The 21,160-nt window shown below is 55.6% G+C and overlaps 1 protein-coding gene across 2 annotated transcripts in view; it reads left to right on the top strand.

Annotated features, from left to right (window-relative positions):
- PLEKHG5 (pleckstrin homology and RhoGEF domain containing G5) overlaps window positions 1–21,160 on the top strand; it is a 126,242-nt gene that overhangs the window by 42,237 nt on the left and 62,845 nt on the right. Inside the window, exons 1-2 of one of the 2 annotated variants that reach the window (XM_073316950.2) lie at window positions 10,241–10,257; window positions 13,760–13,836. Coding sequence is in view for 1 of the 2 variants with exons in the window: in XM_073316944.2 (XP_073173045.1) it covers window positions 13,760–13,836 (77 nt within the window). In the remaining variant the exon portion in view is untranslated. Of the gene's footprint in view, window positions 1–10,240; window positions 10,258–13,759; window positions 13,837–21,160 lie in introns of those variants that run through there. The other variant, XM_073316944.2, reaches the window with a different exon arrangement.

Below are 21,160 nucleotides of genomic sequence, written 5' to 3'. Positions count from 1 at the left end.
CTTCTGTAGAAAAACCTTAGATTTAGACTGCTGGCTTAACCCTTAAATCACTGGCTTTCCCCAGACTGCCAGCAAATGAATCCTTAGCATGCCAATCTCTCGACTCTGCAGCCTCTAAAGGATTAATGGAAATACAGCATGAATTCCAATTCCAGTCACTCTGGTTGTTAGTCTGTATTGTAAATTGCAGTCTGACTCCGCTGATATTCAAAGCTTAGTTTCAGTGCGCAGGAAATCTTGCTGCTTTTGAGGTGGTGAGATGCTTGTGGGCTGATGAGTTGACAAAGGTCCAGGAGACCTGGGAGGAGTTTTTAGAAATGATGCATATGAGGAAGAGCCATGCAAATACTCATTATAGTCTAGGACTGTATAACAGATATACCAGATTCCAGACAGCCGTTTCCTTTCCCTTCTCCTTTACTGCCATTCTTTCCATTTCAGAGAGTCCCTTTAGATCTGTTCCTACTGTTCCCATATTGTTTGTTTCTATGATGATTATCCATGCACATGTGTATATAAAACTCTCATAAACAGGATAAATTGCACGCGAATGGAGGCCCTACCGCTCCCTTGGGAGTTACATGGACCCTCTTTCTCTCTGTTCTGTGTAACGTGCTTTCAAAGGAAGCGTCTGGCCTTTCTCTCAGCCAAACGGAGCCTGGACATCTAGGCAGAGTGCCCAGGAGGCTAGTGGTCTCTGGAAGATACAAACCCAGATCCAGCTAACCAGCGAAGAGCCACTGGCTGCCACATCCCTATGCAGAGTCATATTTTTGAAGAAACTCTCCTCAACTGAAGAATCAGGCACCTACAGGTGACCCTAAAATACAAAACCAGACTAAAAGAGCCCCCAGTTCCCAGGAGCCACTCACTGCACAGCTCGGAAGCTGAGTTGTATCAGGGGCGGGTTTAGTGGGTTTCAGTGGATGCAGCAGCTCGGTAGGTTGGACCAGGGGAAGGACAGATTACCTGGATGGATTTGAATAATTCTCCTGTCTGAAGGCTCCTTGCCTCTGGCTGCCTTCCCCAGTCCACGCTGGGCAAGGAGGGGGAGCGGCATCCAACACAGCGCATCTCCCCCAGACTGGCATTGTCGCAACCTCCAGCACTTCGTTCACACCTCAGGGTAATTCTGTCTGCCCCAAAGGTCCTGCTGCCTGATAACTGAAACTCTGTGACTTCCCGCACGCACCGGGTGAGAAACAGAAGGTGCTGGGCTGTGCTAGGGAAGGAGACACGCAACTCCAGCTCAGGCCACGTGCCCCTCTCAAACACATCCACATGCCTCGGGGGCAGTGCTGTCTGCTCACTGAGCCCTGAGCCAGCAGTGCCTAGCTGTGGAGTTTGGCTGAGAAGAGCCACCCTGGTGCATTCACACAGGACTCTCTGCGGAGAGCCAGAGATGTCAGGGATGGGAAGGGCCCCTCCAGTCCATTTCCCAGTGGCCAAGGGGATATTTCCTAGGGCTTTGCAGTGTTATGGTCCCAGTGACCAGGCATAGGCCCTGCCCCCAGGTCTGAGAGTGATTTAACCATCCCTCTCCCTACCTCAGCCTCGCCGTGTGGCAGCTAAACACAGGCTGTCTGTGCAGCAGCAGTGGGACGGTGACATGGCTTTCCAGAGCGGGGTGTGGTTCTGTGGCATCCTTCCTCGCACGCCAGCCTGAGTCTGGGAGCTCGGATGAGGCTTGGTTTTCCCATGTGCTGTCCTGGGGAGAAGGGAAGGCAGCAGGTGCCAGTGAGATGGCCCTTTAGCGGAGGGGCTGGGGCCTGTTCGTCCAGGAGAATAAAACGGATAGCTCTGCTCTCAGCACGGAAGTGCTGGCCTGTCTGAAATGAGGAACTCGGGGGCTGTGCTGAGCACCACGCAGCCCAGCTAGCCCCTGGCACTCTGCAGCGGAACGGTGCTCACTCCGCCAGTTGCCTGAGCGGCCAGTCTCGCCACGGAGAGGCTGGAGCCTTTGCAAAGGCGAAGCGCTGAGGGCGCTGCTGATGGCACTAGCTGGAGCCGGGCGCAATGTGGGCAGGCGCCAGGGACGGTGGGTGAGGCGCCAGGCACTGCACAGCCTCAGCCGAGGAACACGCCTGCAGGCTGCGACTCAGCCGCGTCAAGCGGGCTTGTATTAAGCATTCCATTTGCTTGGGGCGAAATGGGAGGACGAAACCACGGGGCAGCTTCCGCTGTGTGGGGGGCAGGCCGGTGCGGGGGCTGCGGCATCCCAGGGGGATGGTGCAACCCTAGAGCATCAGGCCATGCGTTCGGGCAGCTGGTGCTCAGGCACCCTGTGTGAGCTGGGAAAGTGGAATCCTTGTAGAAGGCAGCTTACAAGGAGCTGATCAGGGATTTGCAGTGCAATGAGCTTCCTGTCTCCCCCGGGGGAGCACCAGGGGTTTGGTGTGCAAAGCCTGAGGGGTGTGTGAGTCCCTGTCAAACAGCTGGGGGCACTCGCCTGGCCGCTTCTTTGAAGCAGGTGGCAAAAGCCAGCCCAGAAACTATGCTGCTGCTCTCGTGGTCCGTGACTGGTGCTGACGGGGGGGGAGGGCCCGCTGCTCGGGTTCTGCCGTGATGCCAGCTGGCTGTCCTGCTGTCTGGACCAATACCTCCACCTGTTCCATGGGAATCCCGCTTCCTGGTGCTCCTGGCAGGAAGGTCTGGTCTCTGCAGGGAGGCTCTATGCGTTGCTGATACAGGACATAGCTGGATGGGGCTGGCCAGCTAAATGGGAGCAGCTCACCTGAGCCTAGCACTGGGTCTGGGGAGGAAGATCTGGTCCTTCCCACTTGTGACCCTGGTGCCCAGGAGCCCTGACTGGAAGTAGGATTTAATATAGGTCTAGCTTCATGCTCAGTCTTGCTGTGGGCCCAGGGTGGGCAAGCCCTGCTGTCACCAGCTTTACTGTCTCTAACAGCTGACTCCTTCGCGACCTTGTTCCTCGGGGAGAAATGGTCTTCAGTATCTTGCTGCTCTTCGAGAAAAGTCCAGTGTTCCCATCCCCAGGCGGGAGCAGTTCCAGCCCCTGAGCTGTGTCTCCTGGATACTCTTTCTCTCCCGCCCGTAACCCCCATCACTTCCTCGGGCAGGTCCCCAGCGCTGAGGCAGAGGTGGCAGGAGAGTGCCCAGCATTGCATTCCCAGACACCCGTCTCTGTCTGCGATAAATAAGGGTTTCCCATTCATCTTCTACAGACTGCTGCCTTGACCAACTGCCCCCGCCCTCCCCTGCCTCTCCCAGGGGGGCTTGTCTCCTCTAGGCCTGTGTGACGATGTGACTCAGCAGGGAGGGGGGAGTGTTGACCTGGGAATGTGCCCTGGGGATGGGAGACCTGAGAGCCTGTCACCTGAGCCAGGAGGGGGAGGGGGAGGTAACACCTCTGCCCAGGAATGTGGACGGAGGCTGCAGCAGGGAACCTGCTGGGAGGGTTTAGTTTCAGTTTGGGGCTGGGTGGAGGAACACAGGGAACCCCAGGGCTGGGGTCTAAGCTCCCTGCTCCCCCAGAAGGACGTGATTGAGGGGTCCTGGTTGTACCCACAAGCTCTGTTTTTGGACTGTGTTCCTGTTGTCCAATAAACCTTCTGTTTTACTGGCTGGCTGAGAGTCTCAGTGGATCCCAGGAAGAGGGGTGCAGGGCCTGGACTCCCCCACACTCCGTGACAACTGGTGGCAGCGGTGGGATCTACTGCACCCCGTGAACGGCGCTTCCTGCAGTAAGTGACTGGGGAGCAGTAAAACGAAGGGGAATTGACGGGGACCAGGCGTGCTGAAGATTCAGAGAGAGACGGTTTCGGGGGGCGGTTAACCCCTGGGAATGTGTGACCAGAGAGAAAGACTTTTGCAGTAACAGGGTCCCCCGGGGGATTGCAGCGAGCGGTCCCAGGGGCGGAGGAATCTGCAGCTCGACCCTGGCAAAGAGGTGGTGACCTCGAGAAGGACTGGCACACGAGGGGCTTTTCCTGGAAACCGTGGGAAGCTGCCCGGCCTGCGAGGGGCCAGCAGGGAGATGTACGCTAAACGCCTGAAGAGCGACCTGGTGGAGCTGTGCAGGCAGAGGGGGCTGCACATCGGGAGGTCCACCAAGGAACAGCTGATTGCCCAGCTGGAGGAGAGGGATCGCTTGGATGACCCGATCCCTGTCCCTGAGGGAAGCCGCCCGGCAGACGCAGCGTGGGCCCTGGGGCCTGACCGGGCTGGGAGGGGTCAGACTGCTGCTGAGGGCATCCCGAGACCCTTCCTACCTATGTCCGGGGGAGGGGTTGGGGGAAGCCCGGCGAATACCGAGGGCACCCTGACCCCGGCACCCAGCAGGGGATCCTCCCGGCGGAGCTCCCCATCCCTGGAGCGGAGGCGGCTGGAATGGGAGAGGGAGATGAAAATGAGGGAGCTGGAGGATCATGAAAAACAACGTCAACATGAGCAGGAGGAGAAGGAGAAACAACGTCAACATGAGCGTCAGGAGAAGGAGAAACAAAGACAGCATGAACTGGAGCTGGCCAGGCTGAGGAGCAGTGGGGCCCCGGCTGCGGCTGCGGTGAGTGCGGGGGGACCCAAGACTGCAAGGAGCTTTGATAAGTGCTTCCTGGCCCAGCGGAAGGAGGGGGAGGACATAGATAGCTTCCTGACGGCCTTTGAGAATGCCTGTGAGCTGCACAGGGTTGACCCCGCAGACAGGCTCCAGTTCCTCACCCCCTTACTGGACCCCAAAGCCGTGGAGGTGTACAGCCGAATGACAGGGGCGGAGGCAGGGGACTATGAACTGTTCAAGCAGGCCCTGCTCCGTGAGTTTGGGCTGACCCCCGAGATGTACCGGAGAAGGTTCCGGAGTCAGCGTAAAACGCCTGAGGTCACCTACCTACAACTGGCCAACCGGATGCAGGGGTATGCCCGCAAGTGGACAGCTGGGGCCCGAGCTAAAGAGGACCTGCTGGACCTAATCGTACTGGAGCAACTGTATGAACAGTGCCCGTCCGACCTGAGGCTGTGGCTGGTGGACAAAAAGCTCGAGAACCCCCAGCACGCAGGGCAGCTGGCCGACGAGTTTGTGAACAGTCGGTCAGGGGGTAGCCGGGAGGAGTCCCAAAAGAACAGGCCCCCCCCGATGCAGAGAGAGAGTCACCAGGGGGCCTCCCAGCGGGGAAATAGGGAGAACCCCCTCCCACGGGGAACGCCTGGCGTCGGGCCCCTCCGACCCGCTCGAGGGGACCAACGTGACCTGAGCTGCTATCGCTGTGGCCAGAGAGGCCACGTACGGTCCCAGTGCCCCGGGCTCAGGGACAAACTGAGCAGACCCAACCTACCCAGGGTTAACTGGGTAGGGACCCAGCTGGACGAGGGGCAGACGACCCAGGAAAGGGGGCCTACCAGTTTACCACCTGCCCCGGAGGGAAGAGTACCCCAGGCCAGCTCCACCAGAGGGCTGGAGGCTCTGGACTCAGGGTGCTCAGTTTACAGGGTGGGCGCGGGGCTGTCCCTCCGGAGAGAGTGCCTTGTTCCCCTGGAGGTGGATGGGAGGAAGGTCAATGGATACTGGGATACGGGCGCGGAGGTGACACTGGCCCGGCCCGAGGTGGTGGCCCCAGATCGGGTGGTGCCCAACACCTATCTGACCCTGACAGGGGTGGGCGGGACCCCATTTAAGGTGCCCGTGGCAAGGGTACACCTGAAATGGGGGGCCAAGGAGGGCCCCAAGGATGTGGGGGTACACCACCATTTGCCCACTGAAGTTTTGATGGGGGGAGACCTAGAGGACTGGCCAAGCAAGCCCCAGGCCGCCCTGGTTGTGACACGTAGCCGGAGCCGGCGAGGGGCACTGCGCCCTGACCTCGGGGAGGGTATCACACCGGAGGCGCAGGACCCTACCCTGGTGGGGAGGGAGGGCCGAGGGGCACGGCTCAGAGAGGCGGAGGCCTCGGACCTGGCCAGCGAGAGGGAACCGGGCCCCATCCCTTCCCCAGCCGCTGAGTTCCAGGCCGAGTTGAGGAAAGATCCCTCCTTGCGGAAGCTCAGGGACCTGGCCGACCTCAGTGTGGGACGGACCATGAGGAGAGGCTGCCAGGAGAGGTTCCTGTGGGAGAAGGGGTTCCTGTACCGAGAATGGGCTCCCACAAGGGAAGTAGAGTCCTGTGGGATCAGGAGGCAGCTGGTGGTCCCCCAGAAGTATCGCTGCAGGCTCCTGTACCTGGCCCATGACATCCCCCTCGCAGGGCACCAGGGAATCCGGCGCACCCGGCAGAGGTTGCTACAGAACTTTTACTGGCCCGGGGTCTTTACCACGGTCCGGCAGTATTGCCGATCCTGTGACCCCTGTCAGAGGGTGGGGAAGGCCCGGGACAAGGGGAAAGCGGCTTTGAGACCTTTGCCCATCATAGAGGAGCCTTTCCAGAAGGTGGCCATGGACATCGTGGGGCCTCTCAGCAAGACGACCCGGTCGGGGAAGAAATACATTCTGGTGGTGGTAGATTTTGCCACCCGCTACCCCGAGGCAGTGCCCTTAGCTTCCATTGAAGCAGACACCGTGGCCGATGCGCTCCTGACCATTTTCAGCCGAGTGGGGTTCCCCAAGGAAGTCTTGACAGACCAAGGCTCCAACTTCATGTCGGCCCTGCTCCGGTGCTTGTGGGAGAAATGTGGGGTCCGGCACGACTGGGCCTCAGCTTATCACCCCCAGTCCAATGGGCTGGTGGAGAGGTTTAACGGGACGCTAAAGATGATGCTGAAAACCTTTATGAACCAGCACCCGCAGGATTGGGACAAGTACTTACCTCACCTGCTGTTCGCGTACAGGGAGGTGCCCCAGGAGTCGACCGGATTTTCGCCTTTCGAACTGTTATATGGCAGGAGGGTGAGGGGCCCCCTGGACCTGATGAGAGACGAGTGGGAGGGGAAGGCCACTCCCGATGGAGAGTCAGTGGTGGAGTATGTCCTGATCTTCCGAGAGAGACTGGCTGAACTCATGGGCCTGGCCAGGGAGAATCTGGCCAGAGCCCAGAGGAAGCAGAAGGTCTGGTATGACCGCACGGCACGGGCCCGTGCCTACGCCACCGGGGATCAGGTGATGGTTCTCATCCCAGTGAGAAAGAACAAACTACAGGCCGCCTGGGAGGGCCCTTTCAAGGTCGTCAAGCAGCTCAATGAGGTAAACTATGTGGTGGAGCTGTCAAACCGGGCGCACCACCGCCGGGTGTACCATGTGAATATGATGAAGCCATATTATGCCAGGGGGAATGTGGTGTTGGCCGTGTGTGGACAGTGGGAAGAGCAGGGAGATGACCCTTTAGTAGATCTATTCCCTGGGACCAGAGCTGGTTTCCCCCTGGAAACAATTCCCCTCTCGGATCAGCTAACCCCTGCCCAGCAAGCTGAGGTCAGGGAGGTGCTGCATCCGTACCGACAGCTGTTTTCCAACCAGCCTGGACGCACTAATCTGACTGTCCACCGGGTGCAGACAGGGTTGCACCCGCCGATAAGATGCTCCCCCTTCCGAGTCACAGGGAAAACTGCTCAGGACCTGGAAAGAGAGGTCCGGGACATGCTGGCTTTGGGGGTGATCCAGCCATCTGCCAGCCCTTGGGCCTCGCCGGTGGTGCTGGTCCCCAAAAAGGACGGGTCGGTCCGGTTCTGTGTGGACTATCGGAAGCTCAATGCCATCACTGTATCTGATGCCTACCCCATGCCCAGGCCGGACGAGCTCCTAGACAAGCTGGGAGGAGCTCAGTACCTTACCACCATGGACCTTACAAAGGGCTACTGGCAAGTGCTGCTGGATGCAGATGCCCGACTGAAATCGGCCTTTATCACCCCTCTGGGGCTCTATGAGTTCCTGACCCTGCCTTTCGGCCTCAAGGGAGCACCGGCCACCTTCCAGCGCCTGGTGGACCAGCTCCTGAGGGGGATGGAGAGTTTTGCCGTGGCGTATATTGATGACATCTGTGTCTTTAGCCAGACCTGGGAGGACCACGTGTCCCAGGTTAGACAAGTGCTGGACCGACTCCAGGGGGCTGGGCTGACTGTAAAAGCGGAGAAGTGCAAGGTGGGGATGGCTGAAGTATCTTACCTGGGCCATCGGGTGGGGAGCGGCCGCCTAAAGCCGGAACCAGCCAAGGTGGAGGTGATCAGAGACTGGCCCGCTCCCCACACCAAAAAGCAGGTCCAAGCCTTTATTGGGATGGCAGGATACTACCGAAGATTTGTGCCCCACTTTAGCGCCATCGCCACCCCCATCACGGAGCTATGCAAGAAGGGGAAGCCAGACAAGGTGGTCTGGACCGAACAGTGCCAGGTGGCTTTCCGGGCGCTGAAGAAGGCTCTGGTCAGTGGCCCAGTTCTGGCAAACCCAGACTTTGACAAGCCCTTTGTGGTGTTCACCGACGCCTCAGACACGGGACTGGGGGCGGTGTTAATGCAGGAGGATGAAAAGGGGGAGAGACACCCCATCGTGTACCTGAGCAAGAAGTTGCTACCCCGGGAGCAACACTACGCGGCCATCGAGAAGGAGTGCCTGGCCATGGTGTGGGCCCTCAAGAAACTAGAACCCTATCTCTTCGGGCGGCACTTCACCGTCTACACCGACCACTCTCCCCTGACCTGGCTGCACCAGATGAAAGGAGCCAACGCCAAACTCCTGAGATGGAGCCTGCTCCTGCAGGATTACGACATGGACGTGGTCCACGTGAAGGGAAGTGCCAACCTGATAGCGGATGCGCTGTCCCGGAGAGGGGGCCCCGAACTTCCCCAGGTCACTGGTCAGCGTGACCCCGCTCAGTTCAGTCTCAAAGGGGGGAGAGATGTGACGATGTGACTCAGCAGGGAGGGGGGAGTGTTGACCTGGGAATGTGCCCTGGGGATGGGAGACCTGAGAGCCTGTCACCTGAGCCAGGAGGGGGAGGGGGAGGTAACACCTCTGCCCAGGAATGTGGACGGAGGCTGCAGCAGGGAACCTGCTGGGAGGGTTTAGTTTCAGTTTGGGGCTGGGTGGAGGAACACAGGGAACCCCAGGGCTGGGGTCTAAGCTCCCTGCTCCCCCAGAAGGACGTGATTGAGGGGTCCTGGTTGTACCCACAAGCTCTGTTTTTGGACTGTGTTCCTGTTGTCCAATAAACCTTCTGTTTTACTGGCTGGCTGAGAGTCTCAGTGGATCCCAGGAAGAGGGGTGCAGGGCCTGGACTCCCCCACACTTGCATTCCCAGACACCCGTCTCTGTCTGCGATAAATAAGGGTTTCCCATTCATCTTCTACAGACTGCTGCCTTGACCAACTGCCCCCGCCCTCCCCTGCCTCTCCCAGGGGGGCTTGTCTCCTCTAGGCCTGTCTTCTAGTCCCAGACCTAGCAAAGCTGGATGCATTTGAGCAGTCCCACTGGGCTCCATGGGGTGACTGTGTGCACCACCTTACTCCCCTGTGGACGTGTTTGCAGGATCGGAGCGGGGACTGTAAGCGCCTTGGGGCAGGGACTGGCTTTATTTGTGGCTTGTGATCATGGAGCTTGTAGGTGGGACTTAACGTATTGTTAGTAATAGTAAAGCCTGGCCATTGTTCTCCCTCTCTGACGCATGCCTCTGTGGCTCCTTTTGGAGCTGCCTGAGCTTGGTGTCTCCTCTGAGGTCACAACCTCCCTTTGCTGCCTTCCTCCCCAGGTCTGTCACCCAGCAGAGCTGCACGGGGAGCCGTGGCTCAGTTCCTGCTGCTTAGTTCTTGTGTTCCCAGGCGCAGTCTGAGATAAACACATTTCCTCAGTGCACTGTTGTGTCTGCATCTCCCAGCTCCGCTTCCTCCTTCCTGACGTGTTCGGCTTGGAAACTCTCCTCCTGCTCCTTTGCAGCTCCTACTCAGTGCCCTGGATCAAATGGAGCAGGAAAGACCCCATCCCTACGGCTTCCTTCATGAGTGGGTGAGTGCTGGGCTCTTCCTCAGGGCTGGAAACAGAATAGTGGCAGCTCTCCTCCCGAGGAGGAGACAGGATCTGCCCTCGCTGCTGGGGCTGACACTTGGCTGCCTCTGCCACGTTTGTATAACAATACAAACTGCAAACCACGCTGAATAAGAAGCTGCTACTGCCTTATTCCCTGCAAAGCCTCCACTGAGGGAGGTTCTGTGGGAAAGGGACGCAACTGGAGAAACTCAGGGCACAGTACCGAGTCCCCAAAACAGTTTTGAAAAAAGTCTCTCTCTGCCGGCTTCGTAAACCCACCCAATGATCTCATTGCTATGGGGGTGCTTCACAGGGGAGCTGCAGCCTCCTGGAGCTTGGAGCGCCTTCTGGAAAAGGTTTGTGAAAGGAGGGTTTCTTTTTTGTCTTGGTGAGTGACCGAAATGCCTGCCTGCCTGTACTTCCCTGCAGCCCTTCTCTAACTGGGGCCCAGGACCAGTACAGCAGCAGGGAGTTGCTTTTAGCACAAGACCTGCCTAGATGGTATCAGATAAAATTTCCGGGGACCCTTCCCTGGACCCTACGCTTGGGTTCCATCCCCGTCTGATTTATCTGTAAAGATTCATTATGCCTAAAAGCAGAGTGTGTTTGCTCTCTAAACGAGCGTCCGAAGGATGAGTTGGGTACTAGCCATGGGTAATAATCCAGGATTTGAATCTCAGAGGACAAATCTCTGTGGAGGATCTGTAAAGAATGGTCATTACTTGAAAATGTCTGACAGTCACAAATGCCCAGTGCGTCTGTCTGTCCTACAGGAGACCAATCCTGTGTAGTCCAAGACACGCTGCTGCCCTGGGCGGTTTCCAGCAGCAAAGGCTGCTCGCTGAGAGGTGGTCGTGTTGTTGTGTGTTTGGAATCTCCTTGCCCTGGTCCCAGGGTGCGGGGTTGAGTGAGCTCCCGGGTCTGGGCTGCGCACTGCGCCGGGGCTGAGCTGGCAGTGTCATTGCATAGGTAGCCCATGGCATTCTTGGAGTGGGTTATAGCGAAGCTCTGTGACTTCTGCCAGGCGCGCCAGTGGGGTGACCTGCTCTGGACAGTGGAGCATCGTTAACCACTGACCAGCAGCTGTAAGGTGGCACCTTTCCTGGCACAGCGCCAGGCTGCAGCTTGGAGGGGTCAGTGCTGCTGCTTAGCCCCTTGGTGTGTTCTGGGGAGTTGAGCACAAACTCAGACTCCCCCACACTCCCAGGAGTTGATGGACCTAGCGCGCTTCATTGGTCAGAGCGGCCTTTTGAGTCCCATGAAGCTTTACGCATGTGCCTCAGTCCTAGCCCTGACCAGTCCGCAGCTGTGCCGGGCACCCTGACTGCTGCTGCGATCTCGCTGGGCTGTCTCTGCTCCCGCACGGACGCCAGCCCTCCCTGCTCTGGGAGAGCAGAAGGGGTAACTGGGGGAAGGGGTAGATCTGGAACAGAGCTGGAGCACCTGGCTGTGCGACCATCATCCTTACCACCTAACGGACTGGCAGGGACAGAGATCTGCCTAGGGTGTTTCTAAGGCCTCTGACCTCGGGATCTACCTGCTGGTCTACACCCTTCAGCAAGATCAGATTTCTACAGGGGACTCTGCAGCTGGGGTGTGGGGGGAGCAGAGACACGCATTGAAATGAACCAGAGCACAGTAAGGATGAGGTCTCTGCCCACCCCAGTGCACAGAAACCGTCCTCTTGAGGCAGGTGGCAGGGACGCAACCCCTGCCTGGCTCGGCAGCAAACCCGAGTGAGAGGGCAGGCACGTCTGACAGTAGATGTTGGTGGCAGAGCAGAAGGACTAGGCTAACCGAGGCAGAGGGCAGAGCACAAACCCCAAGCAAAGATGAGTGGCTGTGTAGAGATTAGTGACTCTGAAACCTGTGTAGAGATTAGTGACAATGTGCAAAAAGAGACGATAGACCAAATGCAGAGGCTTTCCTGAAGACACAAGCATAGGGCCCCCTTCGCCCTTCTTGAAGTTGCTGGTCAAGATACCCACTTTCCCTTGGAAGAGGGCACTCACTGCTCCTTAGCTCCCAGCCTGCCACTTGGATACAACCTCCACCTAGAACGGAATTCGGAGCGGGAAAGCTGGTTGCGAAGCCGCTGGCAGGGGAGATTGTGGGGCGTGAGGAGAATGTTGGGGGCTAGGCCTCGCACTGCGGAGTAGGTGAACGGAGCACTAAGCCCAGAGATGGGGCTAAAAGGAGAAGGCGTCAATACTTCATCTCACTCCTTAAATGGGAGCCCGTTTGGCCACGGTCAGTGCTCTAAGTGGAGAGGAGCTGTGGCGTGTCAGTCCTTGCAAAACAGCAGCAGACGTAATCGGCTGCTTGGCCTGACGCTGCCTGTGGACCGAGGATAATGGCCTTTTAAACACTCTTTGTTTATGGTATCTTGTCTCTGTATAATCAGGGGCTTAGTGTTGTAGCCAGTAAAGTCTCTGAAGTCAGTCAGCAATGAATTCTGAGGGTTATAAGATGGATCATGCTCCAGTACCAAAGAGCGCCGCAGAGGGACCAACCTGGTGCAGCTTGTCAGCCCATTGCCATGTTGATCAAATTTTGCCACTTGGCTTCAATTTTCTGCATGTTGCCAATCTTGGAGGCTCAGAGCGAAAGATGGATTAATCTCTGCCCTATGAATTTGGGGAGGGTTGTTTTTCCCTAGTTACTGCATTGACAACAGTTGCCTTTGGAGCACAGTCCAGGAGCTGCAATCTGGGCTCACTTCTGGGTATTGGGTGGTATGAAAGTACCCTGTGCTACAGTGATGGACAGAGATGAAGGTTTGGGAAGGCACAGGCTGCAGTTATACCTAGTTAGCTGAGAACTCCCATCCTGTCGGCTCCCTGCTGGAAGTCAGGCTCAGTCCCACTAGCACAAATCTATCCCTGAAGTTATAACTGTCCAGGTTTGGGGATCACTTGTGCTTTGTGGACACTTTCTGGTCCACCTCAGTAGCTAAAGGCAGCTCAGAATCCTTACGTTGAGCTCCGAATACAGGAGCAGTCGACTGAGTTGTTTCAAGTTTCTGGAGGGTCTCCAGTGTCATTTATCGGGTTGGGAAGTGGCACTTCATAAGGCAGGATAATAGTTTCCATTGCTCCTGCCCCACTTTGCAAACTGCTTGGTGATGAGGAACAGAGCTCCCCGGCAGGTGTACTCGTGCGTCTGGTTCCTTTTCTCCCCCTTCCTTCAGCTGCCCCCACCCCCTCCCTCTTGAAAATAAATGGCGTAAGCCTACACTTTCTAATGTGCCCACGAGTGTGGGTGCCTCTGGCCGTGGGCCCTTAGGAAGCGTGTGGGTGTGTAACTGTTACACGGTGTTCCAGTCAGCCAGTTCAGGGAGGTTTGCTGCTGCAGCTCCGCTCTTCCGACAACGTTCCCTGTGGGTTTCTGCTCCCTTCCTCCCAGTTCTGAGCAGTGACCAACGAGAAGCATAAGGTGCTTCCCATGCTGGGCTCTAGCTCCATTGTGTGAAGCACTCCCCCCAGGACTGCACCCAGTGTGGGCGCCCGCACTGCCGAGGGCGTGGGTCGCTGCGTTTGGCCACAATGAACGGAGCCAGGCTCTGCTGGAACTAGTTTGCAAACGGTGGTCTAACCTCGGCCTATGTTTAAAGCCATTCTGCCTAGTCACTGCAGCACAGAGCCACGGGAGCTGGGCTTCACAGCACAGTCTCTCTCCAGCAGAGATCTGCTGTCCACAGGGGAGCAGTGTGACCCTTGGGGCTGGCTGGCTCCAGGGACCGTGACCTTGGGGGTCACCAGCTCTAATCCAGACTGGGAATGACTGCACAGCACTGCCCATTGGCTGTCCCTTCCACCCCGCTCTGTGATGGCTAACTTCCTCCTCCTTCTTCTCCAGATGATCGGACTCTAACAGAGGACAAGGTTCTGCGCTGCCAAAACCCTGACTGCATTGACAAGAGGCGGGCTCTCAAGGTACTATGGCTGGGGTGTGTGGGTGGGTGTGTTGGGGGGTTTTATTGGGGATTCGGGAGGGTTCCCTGGGAGGCAGGGAATATTTCTAGCTCAGAGCTGCCTTGATGCTCCATAACTATTAAAGTGGGTGCTAAAGACACAGCTGGCTATCTGGCCTCGTCTCCCCGCCCCAGCATAAGAGCTGTTTCTGCCCCTCCTGGGCGAGGTGGGCTGAGGGTGGAGTCACAGGCCACACAAGCATTTGGATTGAGGTGGGCACCTATGCGTGTGGCCAGCGTTCCCATTCCCAGAAATGGTGACGACACCGCCAGTTCCGTCTGGATGAATGGCTCCCAGGAGCTAGCAAAGCCCAGCCATCTTATCAGGAAGAGGTTTCTCCACGGAGATTTAGGGCTGCCAGATCATTCAGTGGCTTCTTACGGAGCTTAAGTGTTCTTGGCAGCGTGACAGAGGGAAGTGTCTGTCTCTATAGCCAGTGAGTGCAAAGAGGAGTCTGGGGAGACAGCACTTACCACCCTTTCCCACCCCCTCTCCCTGCCTTGCAAACCAAGATGTCAGTGAGTTTTATGTGAGCCCCATTATGTCACTTTGTTCTTCCTTGTGGCCCTTGCCAACAGAATCGCGTTTCCAGACAGTCACAGGAGCCGGGCACTGGCAGCTGGCAAATGAGTCATTTCAAATGGGCTATTGAGTTTCTTTGGCTCCTTGTCTGAGGATCCTCTCTGGCTGGAGCCAGAGGGGCCCACAGAATGTTCGCACCGGGGCCGGCTGTCATTTTCCTTTTGCTTTCGCTTTTAAGGTGCCTTCTCTAAAATTGGTGATGGAGCTGTTTGACCCCATGTGAGTAGCTGGGTCTAAGTGCAGAGCCAGGGATCCTAGAGAAAGTGGAAAATACAGTAGCTCCAGGGTATCTGCTGCTGTACTTACCTGCGGAGACCCACGTCTCCCTGGCAGCTGTCTGATGCTGACTCATGTGACACATGTCTCTCTGCCATGGCAGCGTGTGCGGGAGAATGGGGTGGAGCAGGTGCATGAGACAAGTACCCTGAGGTCACACGGCTTGCTTCAGCCCAGCCTGAGTGTCTGGCAACAGCTGGACTCTCTCTCTCTGCTCCTGGGGCCCCTGCTGCAATGAGAGAGAAACTGCCTCAAACCATAAAACTGGTGTAGTATTCTGGTATGGGCCACTGGCACAGCATCCACATGTGAGCAGGGCCAGGTTGGCTTTTTCATATGTGCTCTCCAGTTTGCCTGCAGCAGGGAACCCCGTCTGGGGTTAGCAATCAGAATAAAACAGAGAGAGGCAGTGCAGACATCTTGGCTGGGGGTCTGAAGACCCTGACGTAATCCTGGCTCAGCTACTAACTTGTTGTGTGACCCTGGGCAAATCACCTTCCCAATCTGCAAAATGCTGATAGTGATACCCATCTTCCTCACCCTTGCGCTGCTCTGAGATCTGTGGAGGACAAGCCGTGTGTGTTTGTGAGATCTGTGGAGGACAAGCACTGTGTGTGTGTGTTTTCACACACTTTTTTTGTCCAAAGATGGGCTCTTTTCTAAAGCAAAACCTAGCACAACAAATTGTTGACATTATTGCTTTTCATACAATTTTCTGCATTTTTTTAATCAACCGTTTTATTCAAGTTATTGTGGAAATGTTTCATTTACTGAAACCATATGCTTATGGATAAAGAAAAATTTCAATTACAATGTCAAAAACTTTCAATAAAAAATTCAGTTACAATATTGTGAAAAATGCGTCCACTTTACCTCTGCAAACCAGAAACAATTTGGAATTTTTTTGGCAGTGTTTTTCCCATTTTTTTTCAGCCATCTCTTCTCTCTTGGGACTGGCCACTAAAGAGGAGATGAGCTCCTTGGGGCAAGACACTATCTAAGTAGCTGGGCATCCTGAAGTGCTCTGGGTATCGGGACGGAAGGTTCTGTTTGTTGGCTAGAATGGGTGCATGGCAGCATTTCCAGTGCCTGGGGTTAGTACTTGTGGGACGCCACTCTGTGCTCTTGGCAGTGAGAGTTGTGAGTCTGGGGAGTTTCTTAGGCAGACACTTTGGCGAGCTGGTTTTAATTGTTGCATCTGGGTCTAGAGGGCTTTGGGCAACAGGCACATGCTCTTGTGTCTGAAAGTATTCCCTGCCCCTAGATACCTGCTCTCTGGAAATGTCCTGCTGGGCATTCAGCTCGTACACAGGGAATGGGCATTTTCCACCTTGGGGTAGGTTTTGCAAGTGACAAGGGGAGAGATTTTTAACGGCTGTATGGTCTGTAGTGTTGTCCCCAGTGTAGCCTAGGCTGTGTCTGTCTGTACTCTCCACAACGAGGGGCAGACATCAGTTCCTGCACTTTCATTTTGGCTCTTTTAAGTCTCACTATACTAGTAAAGTTGGGGAGTAAAGCTGACTGGCCAGAAGCCATTTAACAGCTAGCTGCTGACTTTTTATAAATTAGCCATTTAGTTGAAAGCATAAAGCCAGGCCATTGGCTGGGGATCTGGGGCTGCTGAGACCACAGACTGCCTTTACGGTACTTACCTTGGAAACAAATGGTGTTCCAGACAGGGAACGTCAGCCAGGCTGCTAATTTTACCCTCTCAGCGAGGAGCACGACACGGCCAGCCACTGGCCTTCCAGCTCTCAGACACTCCATCTGCCGGGAGCTTTGAGTTGCATGTTCTCCCTGGAACCTGAAAGCAATCTGGGGTAGCAGCGGATTCAGTTCAGTGTCAGCAACTCCCCTATAAATCCCCTGCCAAGCTCCCTTGTAGTGCTGCTGAATGCTGTACACAATCAACTACTTGTGAGCCGAGAGCCCACCTCGTGTCACTTACAGCGTTGCCCCAGGATGGGAAACTGCAATAGTCAGATGTTGGGCGTTGAGTGTGCAGGGACCGTTGCCTGCCAGGGGTGACGCTGCATCTCCTGCTCTCCTTCCTGGAACCCAGAGGTGGTTATCTCAGCTGCTGCACTGTCTGTCTGTCTGGTGACCTGCAAGCCAGGAGTGCTCTGTCCCTTAGTGACTGGGCCAGGGTGCCATTCTGCAGTGAGGAATGTCCCTTGAGGAGAAGGCCTGAACGCTCTGCCATGGTTGTTTGTGAGCCCTTCCTCTACACTGGCCCAGGGAAGCCGGCAGGGGAGCGTGGAGCAGTGCTCTGATTATGGAGCGCACCGCGCTGCCTTCCCTACGGTCCACAGATCCATGCCTCTGACTTTCCCAGCGGGAGGGAGGGGGGCGGCTGCCAGCAGCAGAGTTCAAAGACCTGGGGCCAGTGTGTCCCTCCCTAGGTGGAGTTTGCAGGGCAGATGGGGTGGTTTGGGTACCAATGGCTGTGATTTCCTGCGGGTTGGCAGTAGGAGCTTTCCAGTAGCTCTGACAGATGCCAGCCTGGCGCATGCAATGGGGTTGGCAATGTGTCAGCAAGTGGGTTTCCTGCTCCGGTGAATTCAGGCCCCTAGCCCCCAGCACTGCGGGGCTTGTGTGCAGCAGTGTCAGGGGATGGGCAGGGTTGTCTCTGTTGTCGGCAGGGTGGGGCGATTGCTTGTCTTGGATGAGCAGTGGGCATGGGAGTGAAGCCTGTTTTTAACCTATTCTGCATAGCAGAATGATCATGATTTTTTTTCCATTCCTTAGTTCCTGGGCTCCCGGTGGGTTGTTAATATGGCACATAGATTCATAGAAGGTTAGGGTTGGAAGGGACCTCAGGAGGTCATCTAGTCCAACCCCCTGCTTGAAGCAGGACCAATCCCCAATTTTTGCTCCAGATCCCTAAACGGCCCCCTCAGGGATTGAACTCACAACCCTGGGTTTAGCAGGCCAATGCTCAAACCACTGAGCTATCCCTCATGGCCCTGCAGCTCCGTGGCTGGCATGGATTCGTCACGAATGGAGCTTGTTCCCAAGTCCCCAAAGAGGTGCCTGGGAAAGCTCCAGGTGTGCCAAGCTCTGTGCAGCCCCCCACATGGGGAGCAGAGCCTAGGTCGCAGGTTCCCACACACAATGGGATTATTGTGAGAGCCAGGGCCCCTCCCTCGGGGCTAGGTGGAGCTTTCGCAGAGGGCTGCTGCTTCTGCTCTGGTACTTACAGCAGCGCTAAAGAAGAGACTGGAAAATGAGCTAATGCGTCTTTCGAGCATGCACAGGAAATCTCCATTTATCCACAGACTGTCTGCTCAGCACAGTGTGCGAGTTTTAACCAAAGAACAAAGGAAAGGGCAGCAATCAAAGGCACAGTATGTGAGATGAGGTCATCTGCTCTCTGCACAGGACGCTCCACCCCTGAGCCTGGCTGGGAGGAAGGCGCTCAGTTCTAGGGACAGGCTGGGAGTTCTGTGTTAATGCTGTCACCCCAGAGCCCAGTGGAGATGCCTAGGCAGCAGTCCCTAGAGGCAGTGGAGGGCTGTGCTTGCTCTTCAGTGATTTCCAGCCTCCCTAGAGCAAGCAGCCCAAGGAGAGTCCAGCTGGGATTTAACTTCACCATCACAGCTGTTCCTGATCCGATATAATTCAAGCTAATCTAATTGAGCCTGTTCATCCTGTTTAGTTGCAGGGAAAGAATTAGTTTGCATGTTGACATAGCCTGCAGAGGAGGGACCTCTGGGAGGGTGGTGCCCCCTGGCAGACTAAAAATGGGGTGCAAGGTGCAGGAGTCTGCCTTGCATGGTGTCATGCCACCTCCAGTGGTCCTGGAACTAGGGGGTGCTGCTGCAGCCCCTGGCTTGAAGTAGTAATAACATACACCAAATACATGGTTCCCATCATCAGCACCCCCACCATACAAATTGTTCCAGCCTCCTGGCCACCCGTCTGGGCTGCTGCCAGCCGTAACCCATTCACAGGAGTGTTACAATCACTTGCAGTGGGAGTCTGGAATCACGCAAGGGGTCTGGAGTTAGCAGAAATGCAGCTCCATGTCTGCGACATCACAGGTGTTTGTCTAGATAGGCTCCATGTCTGTGTGCAAATGGGGCATGGGGCCGTAGTGGCCAGGTGTTCATGCAGCGTGTCAGAGCGGAGCTGGTGTGGGACTGCCAGGCTCTGTTGAGATGGCAGAGTCCTGCTCTGGGAGTGTGGGAGAGAACTGCTGATGGGGCAAGGGTCTCTGTCAGCAGCAGAGCTAAATGGTATGTTGAGGCTTGTTGCTTTCCCCATTTGTGTTTAGTTCTTGGGTTTATTTGGGCAAGTTGCAAAATTATTTCTGAATGTGCCAGTGACCTTTGCCCAGACAGTGGGGAGAAGTGAAGATGGTGTTATTAGGTATTCACCAGAAAGAAGTGTCCTCAGAAACAGATGGGGAACTGGGAGTGAAAAGCTCCAAAGCCCATTACCAACTTCCCAACCATTCCCATCCTTCATGGTGACCCTACTCCAGGGGCCTGTCACACTTCCCTAAGGCACCCCAGAAAGTCTCAAGGAATTCTCAGTCCAAACCTGAGACGCACACAGCCACAGTGAGCGACAAGGGCTTTAACCTCTCTACAGCTCATGATTCCTCAGATCCACCTCTCCCAGAGGCAAGGCCCTTACAGGCTGTTGGCCAGGAGAATTGCATAGCTGCATGTCTAGGAATGGCTTCCTGGAAGTTTACAGGCAAACTGCTCTTGCCTTTGTGCAGTGCAGAGCGGAGGCCGAGTGTAACAGCTGACGCTAACTGTGGAAGTGTCTTCACCATGAAACTTACCCCAGTGTGTCTTACACACGTCATCATCATCACCACTCCCTGAGCGTTTCCCAACTCCGTGAATGGGGCTGCTGCCTGCTGGGACCTAGAGTCACCGCTAACTGGGTGTGTTTGATACAGTGCATGCCGCACAAGACGGTTTATGACTTTGCAGCTCTGCATTCTTCTTCCATCTCCTGGTACAAAGTCTCAGCCTGGGACAGCACAGCCCTGTCTCCTTGACCCTATGTCACTGTGCTGCAGAGGGGGAGTCTCCCTCTCTCCCTCCCTCTCTCCCTCTCCCTCCCTCTCTCTCTCTCCAGTGGGAGTTTGTGTTACACATTTAAACGTTTAACTTGCTCTCCTCAGCAGCTTTTGGAACACATGAGTTACTGGTCCCGCATCCAAGTGGGTCTGGGAGAGTGGCCGGCCCAGTCAGTGCGTCGATCTCCACATGCCCATGCACAGAAATAGTTCTAGTGAGGATCTCGCCTCCTAATCTAATTGATCGTTAATGTAAAGCTTGAGTGGATTTAGGGCATCTTATCTCTTACTGATCAACCAGCTCTGCTGGTTCAGGAGCTTGCTCTGGGAATGTTCTGCTCCCCCTCTGCACTGAATCCACAGGCAGCTAAAATTTCCGCTGGCTTTTCAGACATTGGCTGTTTCCTGGTGACCGTTTTATTCCAGGTAAGTGTGGCAGGTTTTTATAAATGCATTCTAGGGAGCCCTGGCTAATGCTTCACTTGAGCAGCTGGCAGTTTGCTACTGATGCGGTGTTGGGCAGGAGCCCTGGGCCGAGTGCTCCTTCTTCCCTCCTGCTACATCCTGAATTTCTTGGATTCTCGGATGATTTATGGGGTGACGTCCCCCTGAAGGTGATGGAACAATTCACTGCTCAGGACATTCCCCGGCAATTAGCACCCAGGTTTTCCAAGGGGCCTAGAAGCTGTTGTCACTAAGGCTTGCGGCTCATTTGCAGTGGCTCCTGCCCTTTGCTGGAAGGGTGAGATGTGAAAATTCTTAAAGCCACAAGAGAGATTGTTGTTTAGTCTTAAAACCTTGGCAACACCACTAGGAACTTTTGTTCTAAGCAGACGTGTGGGGCTGCTCTGTTTGCTGGAATTAGGTGCTGGATTTTGAGAGGAGCAAGACAAATAGAATGAAGCAATGACCCTTAAAGGGAGCTGCTCTTGGCACAGATTTCTGAGGATTTTCACTCCCCAGCTATTTTTAAGGATGAGTTTAAAGGGGGAAGTTAGTTACGTTAGTAAAGCAGCATTTGGGCAAGGGTTTGGAGAGGTTCCTGGCCTTTCACCTTCACAGCATTCACTTCAGAGTCAGTTTTGAGGAGTGGAACAAGTGTGAAGATCACAACTTCCCCATGTTCATCCTCTTGCCTCATCACAGCCTGGCAGGACTGGCTGTTTCTACTCACAAGAGACCCAGGATGGCAAACAAGAGGATGGATGGCCCAGTGGTTAGGGGATGAACCTAGGACTTGGAAACCTGTGTTTAATTCCCTGCTCCACCACAGACTTCATGCAGATCAGTTTGTCTGTGCCTCAGTTTCCCATCTGCATAATGGAGATATCAGTACTTCCTTCCATGTTCTACAGTGGATTGTGAGGTGCTCAGGTACTCCTTAACGAG

Source organism: Lepidochelys kempii, chromosome 18 (assembly GCF_965140285.1).
Source record: "Lepidochelys kempii isolate rLepKem1 chromosome 18, rLepKem1.hap1, whole genome shotgun sequence".
Lineage (NCBI taxonomy): Eukaryota > Metazoa > Chordata > Testudines > Cheloniidae > Lepidochelys > Lepidochelys kempii.
The sequence above is the reverse complement of the archived record's forward strand: the minus strand, read 5'-3'. Positions and strand labels throughout refer to the sequence as shown.